Genomic DNA, 20,477 nt, shown 5'->3' with positions numbered 1-20,477 from the left:
TCGTCTGTAATAACCACAAAATTTGTTAGTCGCGACAGTACCCAACTGTCTGGGGAAAATATGTTGTAAAAGTTTATATGTTTTTTTGGTCACAAAATAGTGTTCCAGACTCTGCCACGAAGCTGGGCTGGAAGAGATCTCAGCAACGGGATAAGTCCAGTGGCAAAGTTCTGGCGTTCATTCCATTCATTCAGGACACAAGTGGTCCGTCAAATTATTTCAGACATTTTACTGGTCCTTGGGGCTTAGAAAGGTTGAGACACACTGATGAATTTGTTGAAGCTGTCCTGATTTTCACATGTAACATGGCACATGATTGTTATCAGACCCTCCCCCATCCCAGTCATATGATCACATTAGGCAGCATGCACTGTATTTTTAGTAATTCATATTGCTCGTGATAAATCGATTTCACTGTTTTGAAATTATTTATGAGGTTTGGTTTTGCCGATATAAAGCTTTAATTTAAAACAAAAATATCTATGAAGTTATTTTTTTTTAAGGTACAGCCAACGCCTACAGCGATTTATACAGACCAGGATCAACCCAACTTTTATTTCTTCAAAACAAACTGTACAATAAAACTGCATACAGGTTTTCCAGCAAAGATGTGACACATCAACACAAGGTCTATAAAAAAAATTGTTTTGTACCCTGTAAAAGTTGATTCAACTATTATATTTGTATACACACACTCTTGCATATATATATATAAAAAAAACATGACAAACTCGTTACAGGGTTATTTATGTATTACTTCTTTAAGTTACAGACCCTTAAAATGATAAAGACCTCATGCAACGTCTGAATATAAAGCTGCTTTTTTTCCATCTTAAACAAAATGAAACAAGTTAAGTTAAACACACTACTTAAGACCCCCAACAACTTGGTCTTTTTCTCACATCGCCATTGAAAATAAATTCAGAGAAAAAAAATTAAAAGATAACTACTCTTTTTTATAAACCAGTAATAATAATAGTTCTTTTCTTTGTTCTAGGGTTTCCAAAATCACATGAACTGCCGAGCATTGCTCCTAAGAATTTTTTTAATTAAGCTAATTACTGAAACACAACGGGGAAAACAGAAAAAAAATCGAACAAAATCTAATGGAATGAGCAAGATAACATAGCCAATGAATACGTTCAGTCAAGTCAAAAAAGATGAGAGCATAGACGAGAAAGGGCAGAGGGGTTGAGAAAATGGGATGGCGGTGAACAACTATATGCATTGTACACCTCAGCACAGAAACAGCAGCAATGTTTCGACTCTTTTGTGCAGTAGCTAAGAATATGACAGCAGTAGGAACGCACACAATAAAATACTGTTGTCTTCAAAGGAAATAATCTGGAGTGCGCCTGGTGACGTGAGGCTCGCCTCTGCGAGGGGCTGGATCAAACTGGAGACTGAAAAATTGAAAGACAAGACATTAACTTTTGTGAATTATACATACAGTCAATTCGCACAATAACTCAAATATCTCTTTAAGTCGAAAAGTTTTCACTCAGCCTCAAAACTTTTTTCATGCTTTAGAATTAAAATTTTCCTTTCACTTGATGTTTTCTTCCTTTAAGTCGAAGTTTTCGGGAATGGTAGAAATTTAAAAAATAACATTCAGCAATAGAATGACATATATAATTCGGCATTTAGAAACAGAATTTAGTATTTAGCAGATTCATCTGTCTGCTAGTAAAAAGTGAATGATTTTCATGAAAACAAGGACAAAAAAATAGACAGTCAAACATCACTGCATTTTTTGACAGAAAATAAACTTATATGCATTTCATTTATAATTTGATTCATTTAAAAGAGTATCACGTATGCATCCGTTACGATAATACAGTATGTATGTCCAGGGTTCATACAAAATTTCCTAAATAAAAATTAATTAGTTTTTAAGGAGTTTCAAGCAGTTTTTAAGGAGACATGGCAAACTTCATAACTTACAAGTTTTACAGCAAAAAAAAGGGTGGGGCACATATGCAAACTTATTTTTAATTTGCCAAACAAATTTTCCCTCTTCTCAAAAATATAGACTTTTGAAAGCGGTTCAGAAATTACAACTTTTGATTTGTTACCCGCATCATAAGAATTCAAAAATAATCAATCCATCAAAGTGTTCTCAAACCTTCAAGTTTCAGTCAAAAATGTAACTCATAACAGCATCACATAAATTATAAAAATTCTAAAAGTGATATTCATTTCCCCTCCAATTATTCAAAATACAAAAAACCACAACTGACAAAAATTTTCTTACAAAATTATTTATATTTGCAGCAACTCTTTATTCACCTGTCACTCAAAATGGATCAACACGTACACAAATTCTATAAAATTAAGTTTTCAATTTTCCTTCTTGTTTTTCAGTTATACTCAGAAAGAAATTTTTGCAAAATAGGAGCAAATTTCAGGACATTCAATAAACACGATGTTTGGCAAATTTAGCACTCATTATTTGGCAACATTGGCAATTTAACACTCTTTATTTGGCGAAATTTACAAATTAACACTCATAATTCGGCAGACTACCTCTTTTATTCATTAAATGAATTTTTTCTCTCACGAAACATCAGGATTTGACGCAATGACGATAGTAATTCTGCTGCTTTTTGCAGTGGCTACCTTTTTTTTCTTTTTTTTTAAAACAGAAACCGCGGTCGGTTGTTGAGGAACACTGGACTAGAGCAAACCATCTTCAGCTGTACGATCAAGGATATGATCGGAGTTTCACGATGAAAAGCCCGATAATTTGAATAAGGAGCTGCGGTTACCACACTCCGATTTTCGGGGATAAAATCGAGAGCGGGAACTTGCCAGGAAAATCCAATACTCATCTAAATTAAATTTCAATCCTCCAAATTTTATAGAGGACTGAAAATACTCTTTCAAATTTTGCGTAACTTTTTTTTCATAAGATAAAATACCGCTTAAAAAATTAAATTTTTCAATGATAATAATTTTGTTTTAAATACCTCCCCTTAAACTTTTTGGAGAGTGAAATTACTCTTCAAAATGACTGAAAATCTTCTTAGGTAATTCTTGAATGGCCCCTTAAAAAGGAAATGGAAATTAAGGAGTTTTTAAGCACCGTACGACCCCGATGTCTAGTTCACTTCTAAATATTCTCATTCAATAATTATAAATATGATTAAATTAGAATAACTTATATTTTCGAATTTCTTCATCCCCAGTAATTTTGATAATACAATATTCGTAAATGCCACTGTTATTTTGATGAATCATTCATCTTCCCATTCTGAAATCAGAATTTTCACTATAAGTCGAAATAATAACTCATGAACTAATGGGAACTAATGATACTAAGTTTTTCATCGGCTGCTACACATTCGACTTAGAGATTTGACTGTACAAGCAAACTGTATAAAATTTTGATCCAAGCAAAAACAAATACATTATTTATCGCTTCATTACCAATATTTTATTACACTTTACCTGAAATAGCAAATATATTAAAAAATAAAATGAGTGAGAATGAGTAGCATGATAGCTTCCTTAACTGACTGGTGGTCCACGGGTATGATGAAAAATCTACATGAAGAAAGCTCAAAGCATCGTTACAAAACTACTTCAAAAATGCTAGATATCTCCAACAGGACAACAAGATACCAAACTTTGCTTTATGTGGTTTAACATTTTTGTATTGTATTGGATCTTTCCAGAAGCATAAATCTTTTCTCATTTATATTCATGTACAGGAACACCAGTCGGTTAAAAAAGAATGCTTTTTACACATACATGGTTACTAACCATAATGTATAAGCCATGTTAAAAAAAAAAATGTTTTCTTTCTTTGTAATGATTAAAGTCTCCGAAAATTTCTAACATTTTTGAACATCTTCTAACTTACTAAAGGTCTCATTGATGACAAAAGCTTTCAGATAACTGTAATCTATTAACGTTTTATAATTATCGGCATGTTTGGAGAAAGGAGATTAGGGTGAATTTTGCCTGGATACAAATCCCATACAAAAACAAATATAAATGGGATTTTTTACAAAAACAAAATAGGGATTTTTCCTCCTTTCATTGTGCTCGCATCACTGATTAGCGCAAAGGTGTTAATCATTGCCAAACAGAAGGTAAAAAATTGCCTGTCGTTACTACTCGAATCAAATTGTGAAGGGAAAAAAATAATCACCAAAAGGCACAAAAATGGGGAAATACAGACTTAACAAGACTTATAATCATATCAGATGCAAATTATCTCACCAATTTGAATGTCAAGAGGCCAAAATGGTGCTGGATGCTTGACAAGTTGTCTTTTCCTGATCCAAATAGAACACTATTTCTCGCTTTTAGGCAATGGCAACAATTCTTATTACACTCGTTTTGTCATTTTATGGGGAAAAAACAAAACTAAATCTTTTTTTCAGGGTAAGCTCAGATGGCAAAGTTTTGTAAGTCACTTTTCTGAAAAAATTGAGTTTTTTGCATTCCTGAGTCTCATTCATTAATGTTTAGGAGGCAAAATGTGACGTTTTTCACTTTCAGTTTATGAAGAAAACAATAGAAGCAAACTGTAATAAGTCATTTTCATTCAGTATTTTTTGTAGCATCTTGAATCTCATAATTGCTGATGAGTGAAATTCTAAAATCTGAGAACAATTTAAGCAACTTTCTGCATAATTGAACTTTGCTGAAAAATTCTTTGACAGTGGATAGAAATTACAATAAATAAGAATGTATATGAATTTCTTTAATACATTAAGAAAACAAATGAATTATATATATATATATGCTCACAAAGAATATTTTAGGGCGTCATCTAACTCCATGATAGCCGCTTGATTACCACATCTGTAACAATAGTTCGGAGCACTGAATATGGTTACTACATTTCTGTCATGGCACCAGTTATAGCCCTAATGGAAAAAAAAGAGATTCATAAAATATTTACGAAATGCTAAATAAGTCTTCATCAATGTCAAATTTAAGCTGAGAATAAAGAATGATTTCAAACTTTTAGATAACAGAAATACCTACATCTACTCAGTAAAAAATAATATACATGAAATATTACAAAAGCTGAAATTTAAAAAAATATTTATCAGGTGCATAGCAAACGGGGGGGGGGGGGGGGGGGGGGAGACATGTCATCTTACTGATGAACAGTTGATTCTAGAAGTATACTTCCAATTAGAAGAAGTTTTCTAACAACATGTAGTACTCAGATGCACCATTAATTGTTCAAGGAGTTGTATAGTTATCAAAATAAAGAAATTTACTTTTTATATGATCCCCCATGTGCCCCAAAACCCAATTAGAAGGTGGTTCCCCAGTCTCTCCTGATGCCAACAAAAGAGATATTGATGGTTTTTCATATTAGAGCTAATTTTTCCCAACTTTCCTATGTTTTTTGAATATCTCTGTGAATATTGTACTTAAAACGGATTTATTTTTTGGCATCAGAAGAGAATGGGTAACCACTTTCTAATTGGGTTTTGAGGCACACGGGAACTGTATAAAAAGTTAATTTTTTTACTTTAATAATTACACAACCCTTTGAAACATGAATGATATATCTGAGTACTACACATTATTTGGAAACTTTTTTCTAATTGGAAGTATACCTCTAGGATCAACGGTTCGCCAGTAAAATGTCCCTGTTTGCTATGTATCCTGTATATAAAGTCAAACCTTGATTACCAAATTAGAAGGAACAAACATTTCTTTCAGTTAAATGTTAAATAATCACAAACACAGTAATTGACTCACACGAACTTGAGAGTTACACAACATTCTGTAAAAAAAGCCCATTCCTTAGAATTCAAGAATTATAAGATGTTCACTGCAGGGTTGGCAAGGTTTTGTACAGTACGGTAAAAACTCTCCTGTCCTAAACTGTCCAAAACCTCCTATTTATAACTATAAGTGAAAACTTTGCAATTTGATAAAGAGGTAACTTCTATAATCAAATATTTAAAAAAAACTTTATATTATATAAATGATATTATATATTATTAATTACATTAAATATAATAAAATTTTGAAATTCAAAACAATATATGTAAAGGGTTGCATGACTGATATCAGGTTATCAAACAATTGAAACTGAACTGTCTTGAGGTTAGATATTAGATTTATGAAAACATGAAAGATACAAGAATCGGATAAAAATTTGTCCCATGAAAATCAGATAAAAGCAATAGATATGACTACAGAATGAAATTAAACTTACGTAATAATCTAGCACTAATAATCAAGAGCAGCTGCGCCTTTTAACATTCGATAACACATAACTAATTTAGCTGCCCTATCTGTGCTAAGATGATTTCTAAGATAACAAAATTTGAAAATATTCTTTCAATTGATGCATAACTTGGGGGACATGAAAATAAAAAAAACCATTGTGTTAAAGACAGTCCTTTGATAAGCCTTCTTCCAGTGTTTTTTGTATTGCTGTCCCCCCATATGATAGAATGGTAAATATAGCTTGAATTTATTCTGTGAAATATTAGCTCCTAGCCTCATGAGAGCAGCAATTTAAATTTAACAAAAACTTTGGGTCTTGAGGTCTTTTATCACCATATAGGCGTAATCAGTATTTGTGAAATTGTGTTCTGTTAGTCATGAGTAGGTGCTACATACTGGCCTCATTTTCTTCAGATATTTTCTTTTATTTATAATTAGTTTTTAAAAATTGAGAATAAAAATAGAAAGATCAATTTAAAATTTAAAGAAAAAGTTTGAAAAGTCAAAATAGAACAATTTGCATCAAATAAACACTACACCACTGATATATATTCACATCATTATATTGCTATCTAATAAAAAATATTATTTATGTTGAGTTTCACAATAATGCAATGATTATGTGTGACTGGAATATTAAAAACGACAAAAACAACTTTCCATACTGACAATTTTAAAAACTGCAATTACTTTTAGAGTGTTTCATGTATCCAGACATTTAATATTTAATTTTCAAATTTTTGAAAAATTTGAGTTAAAATAAATTTTTAAATTTGAAAAATATATAATGGGATTTTTTTCATCTCTATCCTCATATCTACTTCCTCTCTAGGTTTCAACTCCCAAAAAGTAATTGCCACAATATTTTTGATGTGTTCTCTTTTATACAGATACTCCAAGTTGAAAATTCTTTAGTGAAGATGCTCTTTTGGGTAAGGACCCACACTTTCTTTGAATTTTTCAAGATGAACGTGGAAGATATGTCATTTGGAGAAACATTGAAATTAAATTTTTCGTATCGATTTTTGTTTTCCCCCAAGTTCAAGATGATTTTTGACCCACCGGTTACCTAAGCACCCGATAAGAATGCAAACATATATCACAAGCTTTTTTATTTTTCTTTATTCATGATTTTTTGGGAGTTTTGTTTTCCTACATTATTTACTGTAATTACAATACATATAACACATTGCATCCTCCATGCTCATCTCAAAAAAATTCAAAGAAAGCATGGGTGCTTGCTTACCCGAAAGAGCACCTTCACAAAAAATTCTCCACTTGGAGAATCTATATAAGAGAACACATTGAAAATATTGTGGCAATTACTTTTGGGAGCTAAAACGTGGAGATATATGAAGGATATAGAAATAAAAATGGAAAAGGTCTCCATTATATTTTTAAATTTGAAATTTTAACTTAAATTTTCTAAAATGCTAAACGCCTAGACACGTGACTTGTATTCCAAAAGTAATTTTGTTTTTAAAATTATCAGTATAAAAAGGTTTTTCTTGCCATTTTCAATATTCCAATCAGCCAACAGTAAATGACCAATTCACAAATATTGATTCCCCTCAAAACAAAACTAACATTTAAAGCATAAAATTTCTGTACTAACTTTTTTAGTCATAAACCATTGGTGGATGTGGTCTGGTAACCAAGGACAAAATAGTGTTGTATAGTGTAATCAAGGTTTCACTGTATTCAACTCAATTACAGTCAACTCAAAAATGTCTTTTGAAAATATAATCATCATTAAAAACCTGAGAACCAGGCTAATATGTATCAGATTTTTTTAAACATATTTATATATTTTAAGAAGTTAAAAATAACAAATATTTTTCATATTCAGTAAACATATTCCAATTAAAGTGTTTGTACTTCATTTGAATTCTACGTATGACAGGAGTTCTTCTTTACACGGAAAAGTAGGAGAAAAAATATCTTATCTCATTTGATTTATCTCTTCATACGTTCACCAATTCATCATACTTGAAACAGTTTAGATGAATCAATATCACTGATAAAATCTTATCTAGTGTCATATCTGCAATTTATCAGAGTTGATTACTTTTTTTCAGTCGAGCAAAAATGAATAGTGCAAGTTAGTAGTTGTTATAGAAAAACTTTCATTGGCCTAAACGTGATAAATTTTTATATTATGTCATGTTCAAATTACAATCACAATATTTGTTTGTTCCATTAGGAAAAAACACACAATCAAAGTCCTTATTTTTTTACAATCAAATTATTAGTCCTTATTTTCTTACATTAGAATTAAAGGTAATCAAAAGTGCTGTGCTACATGCCTGTTGTCAAAATGTTTTTTTTTAGTAAAAGAAAAACTTGAAAGAAATGAATTGAGGAGATAAATACCTCCATAACAAGTTGGTGTGCTCTTGCAACTAGAGTCAAACCATTGCTATGGTTAAATGTTTCTGATATATCTTGTCCGAATGTGTAGCCAGCACCTCGTGGAGAAATACCCCAGCCACCTCTGTCATCCGGGTCCGACCACAGTAAGTCACACATTGGTCCCTGCATACATAAATACAAAAAAGTGACACTAGTTGTACAACTAAATACAAAAGAAGAAAAACAATATATTAATTTAAAGAGCACAGTGAATAATAAATGAAATAAACAACCATTTACTGAACATATTGTTTATGAGTAGTTGATTGCATCAAGTTAAATCCAAAGTTATTAGAGAAATTAAAAATGTGAAACCGCAAAGAAAACTTAGGCCTGAATTACCTCATGTGGTACTTCCTGCAAGCGATCAAGAGCTCGTATATGATCTAAGGTATCAATCGAAGGAGACAGGCCTCCATGCAAGCAAAATATCTGAAAAGCAGAATTAAAAAAAATAATACAGCACATTTTCATCAAATAACCAATTAAACAAATTAACTACTTCATTAGTACAATGTGACTTCAGAAACTAACCTATGGTAGATTTCATGGACTAGTGAGATGTCTCCCCATTTGCATCAGGGTAGTTCGGCTTTAACCAAGTGGTTTTTTAAAAACCAGACTTTTTTTTAAAAATCACATAAAAGTGGCATAAATATATTTTTTTTAATTTAAATATCATATTGGTATATTATTAGCGAAATTTTTCATTCTTACCACATTTCCAGTTCTTGGGGTGCATTCTGATGGTTTTTTCTTTAAATAGTATAAGATGGTATGGTATAAGTGACTGTTTTTTCTTCAAAAAGTCTCTAAAAATGGCCTGAATATATATTTATTTTCATATAAAAGTGTCTTAGTTATACACAGTACCAAAATTTTTCATTCTTACATTTCCTAACTTTGGGCTTCATTCTGATGCTCTATCTTTAGCAAATTCATGAATGATGATTTCATCACACATCTAAATATGATAGTGATGTGTTATCTCAAGAGATTGTTTATTTTCCTTCCTGCAAAAAGGCAGCAAAGTAGTGACTTCACCATCATGGTAAGGGCAGGTGGTCTTATAATCAATCCAATAAAGACACCAGCTGCCCCTAAAGGACAAAGATACCAGTTCATATATATATTTTTTGCTTCACGTTTTTATTGTCTTTCCATTAGTTGTTGCACATTTGGTACTGTCACAAGACTTTATATTAAATTTATTTTTATTATACTTTCAACATTACCCCCAGTCAATCAAGGTTTTACAGTACAGTAATAAGTGATTAATGAAAAATAATCATGAAAATTTGCATGGGCACTCCTAAAGCAATGGAATTTTCTTTTGGTAGAAGAAAAAAATACTTATAAATGTACAGGTAGATGCTGTACTTGGCCAGCTGTATAATCTATTTTGCCACAGATCATATCCACAGTTCAACTGCATCAGTATGTATAGATAGCACAACTTTTATTAACACTAGAATCGCGGCACTTTCGGTATACCTAGAACCGCGGACTGGGTCAAATTGACCCAAACTTTAAAAAAAACAGCGTTTCATAGCGAAAACAGGATATTTATTTTCGGTTTCTGGGTGTCTCCCTACTCTTATTCAATGTTGTTTAATTGCGTATTCAGAATGGAAAATTATATTTGTTTATGAATATAAAATAGGCTTCAAAATTAGCTAAAAAAATGATGTAATTCAGTGAAAATAAGATTTAGTATACATTATTTACTCTATTCAGTCGATAATTTGACAAAGATGTAAAATAAGCGTGTCCAATCGAGCATGAAAAAGTCTATAATATGATCCTGTCAAATAAGTATTGATTTTTTACTGATAAGTGGAATTTATGATGAGCAGTTTTGAGCAATTTTTTTTCCCAATATTCTTGCACATTCATCGCATGTTGAAGTTGCACAACCCATGCAAAAACTAGCAGTTTTGTTCCCACATTTTTATGTCACCTGACATCAGACTCTCGTTTATTTTTATTCATTATTACTACTATTATTATTATTATTATTTTGATCGCTCACCAACAGTTACATGATCAAGATCACACGTTCCTTTTGAGCAAGGGCAACACGTATGATGAACGCAACTCTTCAATAAGATTTTAGAGGAAAAGTTCTCAAAAAATAGTTCTAGCCTTCTGTACTGCTCTCTACAAAATCCATGAATATTTTTATAGTGAGATTCAGGATGTTGTAGAAAACATCTGTGGTGCCACCCTACCGAATATTTTCCTGGCATTTGATCGCTACAACTACGATCGTTACACTTTGTTGAATTGTAGTGTGAAATAGTTTGTGTGTGTGGGGAAGATTTTTGGGGATAACTACTTCCAATATCGACTGCCAGATGAAGCGTGCTGAGTAATGAAAAATTTATATCGTTCTTTCCTTGATACATTGTGATTGTGGCATCATTGTTCAATACAACTGTAGTTTCACTATATTTATTGCGTGAGATAATATTGCTCTTCGATTTCGTCTCATCGTCTCTGCTAAACTCGTATTTTTTGGCTTTTAGCATTCGAGCCAGCTTCCGTGTAGTGTAAAAAGGTGTCGGTTCAGGCATTTCTGTCCTTGTTCTCAAATGGCTTGATCAGTTGCACCACTATGTGCTCTGAAAGAGAGAGATTCGTTGGATGCTGATACTTCCCAAGATTTCGAAATTCGTGCAAAACATATTTGGTGCAAGCCAGAAGTTTACTCTTTTTCTGTGACATCGCTTGCCTACAGACATTTCAACTACATGTTTTTTCTAGAGTTACTCTCCCAAAATCTTCATTGAGTCCGTCAGAATTCCAGGTATTCAAGTTTACAAAGGAAAAAAAAAATATTTAGCTCTACTTGTGCCATTACCCCATTCAAAAAAAGATAATCTGCTCTGACAATGAATTGGCCTTGACCTTGAAAGACCTTTATCCTTCACTATCTTCATTTACAAAAAAATTTAGAAAGGGTAACCACTTCCAAGAAAATTCTACCCCTCTTTTTTCCTATAGAATAGTATGTTGGGTCAAAATGACCCAAACCACGGTTTTAGGTATAAGTGTTTATAGCTCTAAAACACGAAATGTGAAGATCATAAAATTTTTGTGAATTAATATTCATATGATATCATGAAAAGTCACAAAATATTTTTAACATCTGGTGTAAATTTTTGAGATAAATGAAAACGAAGTATGATTTGGGTCAAACTGACCCACTCCGCGGTTCTAGTGTTAAGATGTGCATTGCAACACTAGCAAAGCAGCAGCTGAAGAAACATTTTGGCAATAACAAGATAACATGACACCTGGCGCCACATTCATCTGACCTCGACCCTTGCAACTTTTGACTTTGGGGGGGGGGGGGGTACTTCAAAATGTTTTGTAATGTTCGGATTGCAAATTTTGGTGAATTAAAAGCACATACATATCTATAACCACACCATTACAATGACATACTCTGATCTGTTGTTAAACAAGCATTTTTGCCCTTCCACCTCATATCCAAAACATGGTGAACAACACATCTAACATTTTTTGTGTAAGTTGTAGTTGTCTTTTTAATGACATTATTTCTGTGATGCTTCCATGAATTATGAAATCGTCCAATTGTAACTAAGTTATCACTTTGCCCTGACTGGTGATCATTTCCATTTCTACTGGTAAATTTCCCATGTGTTGAATGAAAACATCTTCGTCTATTTTATGTTTTTTAGTGCTTTCTTCCATTCACCAAAGAAAATTCCGCTGCTTCAGGAATAGTCATGCTAATTTCCAAGTCATTCTGACCAGCGGTTCTTATTTTCCTGTGTTTTGAACTGAGAATGTTAATTATAATCACCCTGTATATTGTAAAATCATTGGCGATTAATAAGATTAATTATGCTTCATTAAACACATTGTATTTACCTAGTTTTTATCATGGTTTTAAAAAATGAAAAAATTGAGAATTTAATTTTTAAAAAAATCTCAGCTTGAAGGGAAAAACAATCCCATTTTAGAGCAGTTTGCTAAAAAGTATTATAATTCCCTCAAAGTGGGCGACAGGATTGAAACCTGCAATCAGTACTGTGCAAAATAAAAGATGAGTCTGTTATTCTTTTCTAATGAAACAGGATATGGTTCCATATTTGCTTTTGAATTTTTTTTCTAATACAATTATCAATCTGTTAGCGTTATCAGAAGCCCTAGTTCAAAATGTGATCACATCAAGTGGCGTGCACTGCATTATCACCAACAATATAAGCCTGTCGGCAGAGTTCTGGCATTTTTTATTATGTATTATCACCATTCTTAAGATGCTTCAACACAGTGCTCTGTGTCAGGAGAGATTCTAGCAAGCCGTGGTGTCGGAGGCGGAGCTGCTGTGGGGCTCAAGCACCCTCAGTATTTTGAAGAATGGGACCGAACACTCCCAAAATTAGAAATTAAAATTTTCTACATATAACTGAATTCAAGCACCCACAGGTCTAAAATACCTCCAATTCCCTGCCAACAAAGACTAATTTATAAACAATCAATTACTAATCACAACCCCCTTTATTGTAGCACCTGGAGAAACTAGCTAAGTATTTTTTGGTAAAATTAGGTAACCATAAGAAACAATATAGTCATAATCTTGTGCAAGTCTATAATTTATCATGAGTTGATTCAATGCATGTTTGATTCTCTATGACATTTTCAAATATTTTTGTATACAACCGATCAAGTTTTCCCATCCTGCTCAATTTTTCATAAGTAATGAAGATTATGCTGGAGAAAATTTCAAAATAAAATTTAGCCAATAATTGTAGTCATAATCTATCTTGGAGCTCAACAGAAGAGCGCTCAGCACAACAAAAAAGTGCTGAGTGGTCATACAATAGCTTTGCTGGTCACAGAAATCAACGAATGTAAATGAAATTTGAGATATAGGTGTTTCAGAGTATGTGCTCTAGAATGCAAAAAACCAAAACATAGTTCTCACAGTTATGGTTACATGAACAAAATTTATAAAAATGTAAATGGAAACACTCACTATTATACTTTGCTAAGTGGTCATCACAGTGAATAACCATGGATGCTGTTGTAATGGTACAGTGTGACCACACCTCTAAACTTGTATGACCTTTATCACAAAAAAAAGGGTTCATTTTTCTGAGGGAGAAATCCCTGTCTTTTCATGATGAAGATCATAAGGTCAGAGGCCATATTTGCATGGTCAGACAATGCCTGTTACACCATAAACTCAGACACACACAAAGAAAGAAGGTCTGACCAGGGGGCTGGTGTGATAATTTCTCAGTGGGAAGACATTGTGGCAGAAATAGGATCTGCACTAGTTTTTTTTTTTTTTTGTTTCTGAATATTTCTTTGTCGGCATCTAGCATAGGCGTATACCTTGCAACAGGTACTGTTCTAATGCTATTTATGGTTTTTTCACTAAACCAATCACCAAGCAATGCATAAAAGCCAGTGTTTCTATTTGAATTTTTTGAAATTTTGTTGCTTTAACCAAGGGGGTCTGTCCAGACTTTTTTATAGAGTCGTTTTGTGAAAAGGGCCATTAATTTTGTGAAAAGCAAAATAATCTAGTTAATTTATCACAAAAAAAACTAAATGCAAAATTTGATTCCATTAATTTGTATTTTGCAAAGGGTGTTTTTCAGAAACAGAATTTTGTGAAGGGTTTGGAAAATGGATCCTAGTTTTGACTGGACAGACCCCTGCTATAACAATAATCGCGAGAAGTAGGATGTTTTCCCTCTCATTCTTGACCCCATACTCTGAAATACCTATATCTCAGATTTCATTCACATTTGTTGATTTCTACAGCCACCAGGGACTTGTATATCGGCAGTTATTTTATGACAGGCAATTATTTACAGAACCACTTCTGAAAACGAGAGGAATTATGCAAAATTATTTCATCTGAAAGAATGTGAATAAACAGTTCTTTTAACAGAGTAAAGATACAGGGGAAAGCAATGTGCAATCATTAATATTTAAAAATAAAAAAGATGAGTATTTTCATATTGAAAAAAAGTTATGTTAAATCTTACCTGGCCATCTACCAATGCAGTCAATGGAAGATAATCAAAAAGGTCTGTGAAATATTTCCACACGTTGGCATTTCCGTATTTTCTAAGGCATTCATCATAAAAGCCATAAACTTGAGTGATTTGTCTACTTTCATGGTTGCCTCTTAAAATTGTTATTCTTTCCCTATAGCGAACCTGGGGATAAAAAAAGAGAAGAAACCAATGAATACCTAGTCGTAATATTGCTTTCATGAATTAAAGTTAACATTCTCTTATGTTTACTTTTTTCATACATTCATAACCGTACTCTAGGAGAAAAAAAACTAACACATAGATTAAATTTTAAATCAATAGACTTTTGCGCACTAAATTTTATGCTCGTTAAAAGCAGGAAGGTTCCCAGCAAAAAACGAAAATGGAATAAAAAAATTAAAACACCACACAAATATGGTATTATCTCGCATTGGCCAGTAAACATTGAGGGAGACCAGCATGTCGAGAACACCTGTATTTTCCAGCTTGCTGCGAAATGCATGTGGCACACAATAATAAGCTATAGGCTCATTTCAATTTCTAGTATTATCAACATTCTTAGCATGCGTCTACACATTGTCTTTGAGTGATCTGCTGAGCCTTTGCATAATGCAAACAGGATTATAGGTTACGACAATTTATAACACAAGCAATGAAACTACTACTCGTGAGAATTTGATCATGGCACAGTGATACCTGAACTTATACCAGTAAATCTTGTTAAATTTTTACTAATACCAGTCCGCCCTTCTTCATGAAGAGGTAGGTAAATATGTAAATTTTCTTCATTCTATAAGCTACCAACTTAAGAGAATGAGAATTGGGGAGGTTTTCCATTGATCTAAATTCCATATAAAAAGAAAACAAAGTATCAGAGAGACTTCTGAAAATAATGTAGAGATTTTTCTCCTTTGCAAAAATATGACATCATGCAAGACAACGGCAATTAGCATCAAGTCACCAATCATCGCATACAAGTAGGTTAAATTACCTATCATTACCACTCTCACATCAAAAATCCCGCCAACAAAAAAAAAAAAATCACCATCACGCCCCAGAACGGGACATATAGACAAAGCAGATGCAAGTCATCTTGCAAATTTTGAACATTGAAAGGCTGAAATCAAGCTAGCGATTTGATGAATTTGTTCCGCCCCCCCCCCCAAAATTCTGTTATTTGATGCAACAGCAACAATTTACATTATGCTTGTGACATTATTTCAGGAATTAAAACAAAAGCAGCCGTCTTTTTTTTTTTGGTAAATTGTTTGGAAATAATTTTCTCTAAAAATAAGAATTTTTTACAACCACAAGCAAAATTAAGGCGATGATTTTCCAGAAATCCAGGAGATTGAGTAGAAATTCAGAAGACTTGACAGCTAGGGGATGAGACGAGGTTAGTTTGAAGTAAGGTATAAAGGAATTATATATATACTGTGTACATCAAAAAGACTTGTCACACTTCTAAAATCTTGTATGGCAAAAGGCTTCAATCAGTTAATGCAGTCAAAAAGGTTAGTGCATAGCTGTGGAAAAAAAAGCAAATACACGATTCATTTATCACCATCCAAGGAATTCTTCAAACAAAATCACCTTCCAAGTTTCTTAATACATTATAAGACAGTCTAATAAACACTATGTAAAATATAAAAACAGATTATTGCATGTGTATTCCATTTACCTTCAGTGCAACTAATAGCGTTACTGTCTCTACAGAATAGTAACCTCTGTCAACATAATCGCCCATGAAAAGGTAGTTGGTATCTGGAGATCGGCCCCCTATACGGAAAAGCTCCATGAGGTCGTGGAATTGACCGTGGACATCTCCGCACACTGTTACTGGACATTTCACCTCCTGTACATTGGACTCCTTGGCCAATATTTCCTTTGCCTGTTAAAGACAACACAATGAAAAAAAAAAATTGCATGAAATTCGAGATCTACAAAATAAATGCATAAAGACTTATTTTCCAATGAAACAAAATGCATATCATAGCTGCCAACTTTGGAGAATGAGAATTCTGGATGTTTTCACGTGTATCCAAAATCTGTACAAAAATTAATGTAATTTTAGTGATTTGTCATCAGTAAAAACATCGACGTTGGCGACATATCACTTATCTTTAAAACTATGGTATAATCTATTTTTTTGTGAGATTTTACGATTTCAGCCTGTTACAAAGGCTTATTTTATTGCTTCTCTCACTGTACCAGGGTTTATGCTGCATAAAAAATTCCTTTCGCAAAAAAGCAAAAATGGGGGGGGGGGGGGAAAGCTTTAGCAAAATGCTACGATGCTAAGGGGCCATTCAAGTATTACGTCAGCAGATTTTTAGCCATTTTTGACCCCCCCCCCTTGTCAGCAAAATTTAGTTAGCAGCTCAGAATATTTCATATCTTCAAAAAAGGGTGGTTGATGACGTAAGCAACATTCAAAGACCCCCCTCCCTTGTCATCAAAAGTCAGCAAATACGAAACCCCCCCCCCCCCCCGATGCTGGCATAATACTTGAATGACCCCGTAATGTAATGATTGATGGTTGGATGTCTACTCATTGCCTACCTCCTGTACACATTTTTGCAAAAGTGGCTACTACCTTTTTCCCATTCTACGATTTTCTTTCGCATTTTACGAAAAATGCGACCGTAGCTTAAACCCTGCACTATAGCCTACCGTATATCAGTTTTCCTGGTGTTAAATTCAGTTCTTTTTGTTGGAATATCTAGTTCTTCCTTTCAAGTTATAATTTCCTATTCCCCCCTTATGCTACTTTTCTGTGCATACTAACCATTATACCTGAAGTTTCAATCCAGTAATTGTGTTTCATTTTACAATATGTTACTTCATTCTAAATTTCAATCTAATGTCTCTGGTCTAAACTGCCTCTCTTCATACTTTGACTTTCTTTAGCCACAGAACAAAATAGTCTAAAACGGGGATTATATTAATAACTCCAAATCAGAATGTTTTGCATTGTTCTACAATGAGCCCTTGGTTGACGAAATGTTCTACAGTGAAAATTTCCATAATAGCGTTTTTCACATTTTTCTTAAAATTCTTCCATTTTTGCTACAGTAGCATTGATTGTTATGCAATGTACGTCACAGATTTTGGCATATTCTGCTTTGGGAATTATAGCTGTTCTGATGTTGGTGACGTATTGCTGCATTGCCGTAGTGAAAAACTTAGCAGCATAAAACTCTATAATTGAAAATTAACCACAAGCACATTTACAGATTTACATACTTAGATTTATAATACATGCTTTAATTATTGTCACAAATCATGGTACCACTGTATAACATAACATGATTTGTCTTTGATTATTAAATTTAAATTATACACGCTCAGGTTTACACTTAATTTACATCAACATATTTCAGAGCCGCGATCAACACATTGCCAAAAATAAAAAAGAATGTATTAATTTTCCACAAGCGGGGTCTGGTGAACACTAATATGACAATTTTTTCCACATCAAAGCTGGTACCCTAACCACCCAATCATTTCTGCTAGTTTTGGCCACCGCATAATTAATTAATTCAAATTTTTATATTATAGGCCAATAATTTTTCCACCATTTTCAGCATATTTTGCATCATCACATTTTCGCTTGATTCACGTAATAAACTGTGCATTTTCCATAATCATATGCCATCTTGAATTCACCATGACCATATTAACAATCACTTGGCAAGAAGAAAAAGTCGTCACATTGGCGCTGACCACACTTGTGGGAAAATTAACCAAAGATTGTACTATGCCGTTGCAACATTTAAAAATGCAGCTGAAAGGGTTGATATTGGCGACACATATCGCTGTGTTAACCCAGGAGAACTCAATAGTTTCGCTAGCATGCGAGACCCTTACCATCACACGAAGTGCACTGATTATCGAGATGGCTGTGCCGTTCCCACTACCAGCTAGACAACAGCGGAAACTTCTATCATTCTTAGTTTTGAGGAAATATTTCACGGCATGAGAGAAGATCTCACGCAGCAAGTTCGTACGAGTTAGCATAACTGAAAACTTGGCAACAAAAAAGTAAACTGATAATCAAGAATGAACCACAAGCACGTTTACAGAACAAATCATCCTTCACAAACCATGGTACCCACTGTATAGCATAACATAATTTGGCCCCGATAAATAAATTAAAATTATACACGTTCAGACCTATACAATCGATTTATATATCAACTGCACCAAATGTTTCAGAGCTACAGTGCTAATGCATCTCATATTATTTTGATATAGAAATCCATAAAATTTCTAGTCCAAATTGAAAGCACAGCAATGACCAAAATCTTAAAATTGTCTTGACCATGTCAAAAATCCGATCTCTATCGATTATTTGACAGGATCCCCAGGACAAGGCACAACAATAAAATAAATGCACGGGAAAATCGATGAAAAACTTGAAGTTGAATGCACCAAAGAGTGAATGCATAACAATATAAAAAAAACAAATATATCTCTTAGTACCGTATATGTGAGAATTATTCATAGCATCCAAGGACACTGATATGGAACATTTCAAATTAAGATCAAGAATCCAAGCAGCTATGATAAAAATAAAACGCAATGTTTTGTTGATGAATACAAAAATATTGAATAGAACTCAACAAATTACCTTTTCGCACAGAGTTTTCACTTGGTTTTCAGTCAACTGTTTGCATTCATTCAATTGCTCTATCCACGAATCCAATTCTTTTAAAGCAGCCTTGTCTTCCATGATTTTAGGGTGGAGAAGAACAGAGTGGAAAACGATAGTTTCGGAACTCCTACCAAAGTTTGACAAGATCAAGATTGAAATTAACGTCTAAAGATCGAAGGGGCCACGATATTCCACTTGAAAACTTTAAAATTAGCGATTATTTTTCGATAGAACCGGTTCTCGATTGCAACAACATGGCCGACATTTCCATCAGAAAGACTGAAAATCTGACGAGTTTCATTTTTTCTCAATTGCTTCCCTTGGAAGAATTTTTTTTTTTTCAAGGAATGTCACACAAATAATCTTAATTATTGATTTTAAGGGAAAAAAACCAAAATTTAATGGTAAATACTATTAAAATAATATTTTTATCTCATTTTATAAGAATCACGTTGTTAAAAATGATCCCTCTGAGTTAAATCATGCCATATAAATCCGAAACAGTCTCATCTTACTTCTCATATCTTCACATATTCTGCAATTATTTTATCAAAAAAATTGATAAAAGTTATGGGGAAAGAATTAGTTTTGTATTTAAAGTTACTCAAGATCTAATATTATATAAATCTTTGTACAATGTTGATCTGTAAACTTTTGACCATACTACCCTCACTTTGAAAAAAATTCCGTATTTTCATGTCAGTTTCTCATATTTTTTTCAATTAAATTCATAATGTTTTACCATGGATAACGTAAAAACTTATTAATTACATTATGACTACTTAAAATTCATCTCACATTAAATAATTAGACTTTCTTGGGAAAAAAGTTTCGTTGACTAGATCGGGAGTTGAACCTATTTGTACTCGCTTATTGACCGAGGACACTGACCAACACACCATAGAAACGAGGTTTGTGCTTTTAAAACAGGCATATGACTTTCTCAGCAGAGACATTGCAGTCTCTTAACTTCAATGAATGACCTCCAGGTGACGGCAATCATGGAGGAAAGAATAACAGGAGGTGAAATCAGGAACGAAAATGGAAGCCGTTGTGGCAACCCTATGGGCTGACGAGTAAGCCCAAACAAACCGCTCTTTTCCCTATACTTAACATGTGTTTTGCCGGATCGAATTCTTTTAAAATATTAATAA

At 33.1% G+C, this 20,477-nt stretch overlaps 1 protein-coding gene across 1 annotated transcript; it reads right to left on the bottom strand.

The window, feature by feature from the left end:
• Positions 1-525: 525 nt before the first annotated feature.
• Positions 526-19,619, bottom strand: mts (protein phosphatase 2 catalytic subunit mts). Its single transcript, XM_089245567.1, has 7 exons — positions 19,300-19,619; positions 16,348-16,557; positions 14,655-14,828; positions 8,965-9,054; positions 8,584-8,745; positions 4,762-4,880; positions 526-1,403 (listed from the first exon to the last, which is right to left on the bottom strand). Exons 1-7 carry the CDS (start codon positions 19,399-19,401, stop codon positions 1,331-1,333), a joined length of 930 nt encoding a protein of 309 aa, XP_089101693.1. The 5' UTR covers positions 19,402-19,619; the 3' UTR covers positions 526-1,330.
• Positions 19,620-20,477: the final 858 nt, after the last annotated feature.

Source organism: Pholcus phalangioides, unplaced genomic scaffold (genome assembly GCF_987345545.1).
Source record: "Pholcus phalangioides strain wild (caught in Gottingen) unplaced genomic scaffold, Ppha-v1.0 ptg000003l_1, whole genome shotgun sequence".
NCBI lineage: Eukaryota > Metazoa > Arthropoda > Arachnida > Araneae > Pholcidae > Pholcus > Pholcus phalangioides.
This window is presented reverse-complemented; position numbering and strand designations above follow the sequence as displayed.

What these genes read in the sequence shown, in the direction of transcription:
- mts (XM_089245567.1), bottom strand. Translation starts at nt 19,401, where the DNA reads ATGGAAGACAAGGCTGCTTTAAAAGAATTGGATTCGTGGATAGAGCAA. An exon ending in TGAAAACTCTGTGCGAAAAG is followed by an intron (nt 16,558 to 19,299) that starts GTAATTTGTTGA and finishes TGTCTTTAACAG; the next exon opens with GCAAAGGAAATATTGGCCAA. An exon ending in CTGCATTGGTAGATGGCCAG is followed by an intron (nt 9,055 to 14,654) that starts GTAAGATTTAAC and finishes TCTGCTTTTCAG; the next exon opens with ATATTTTGCTTGCATGGAGG.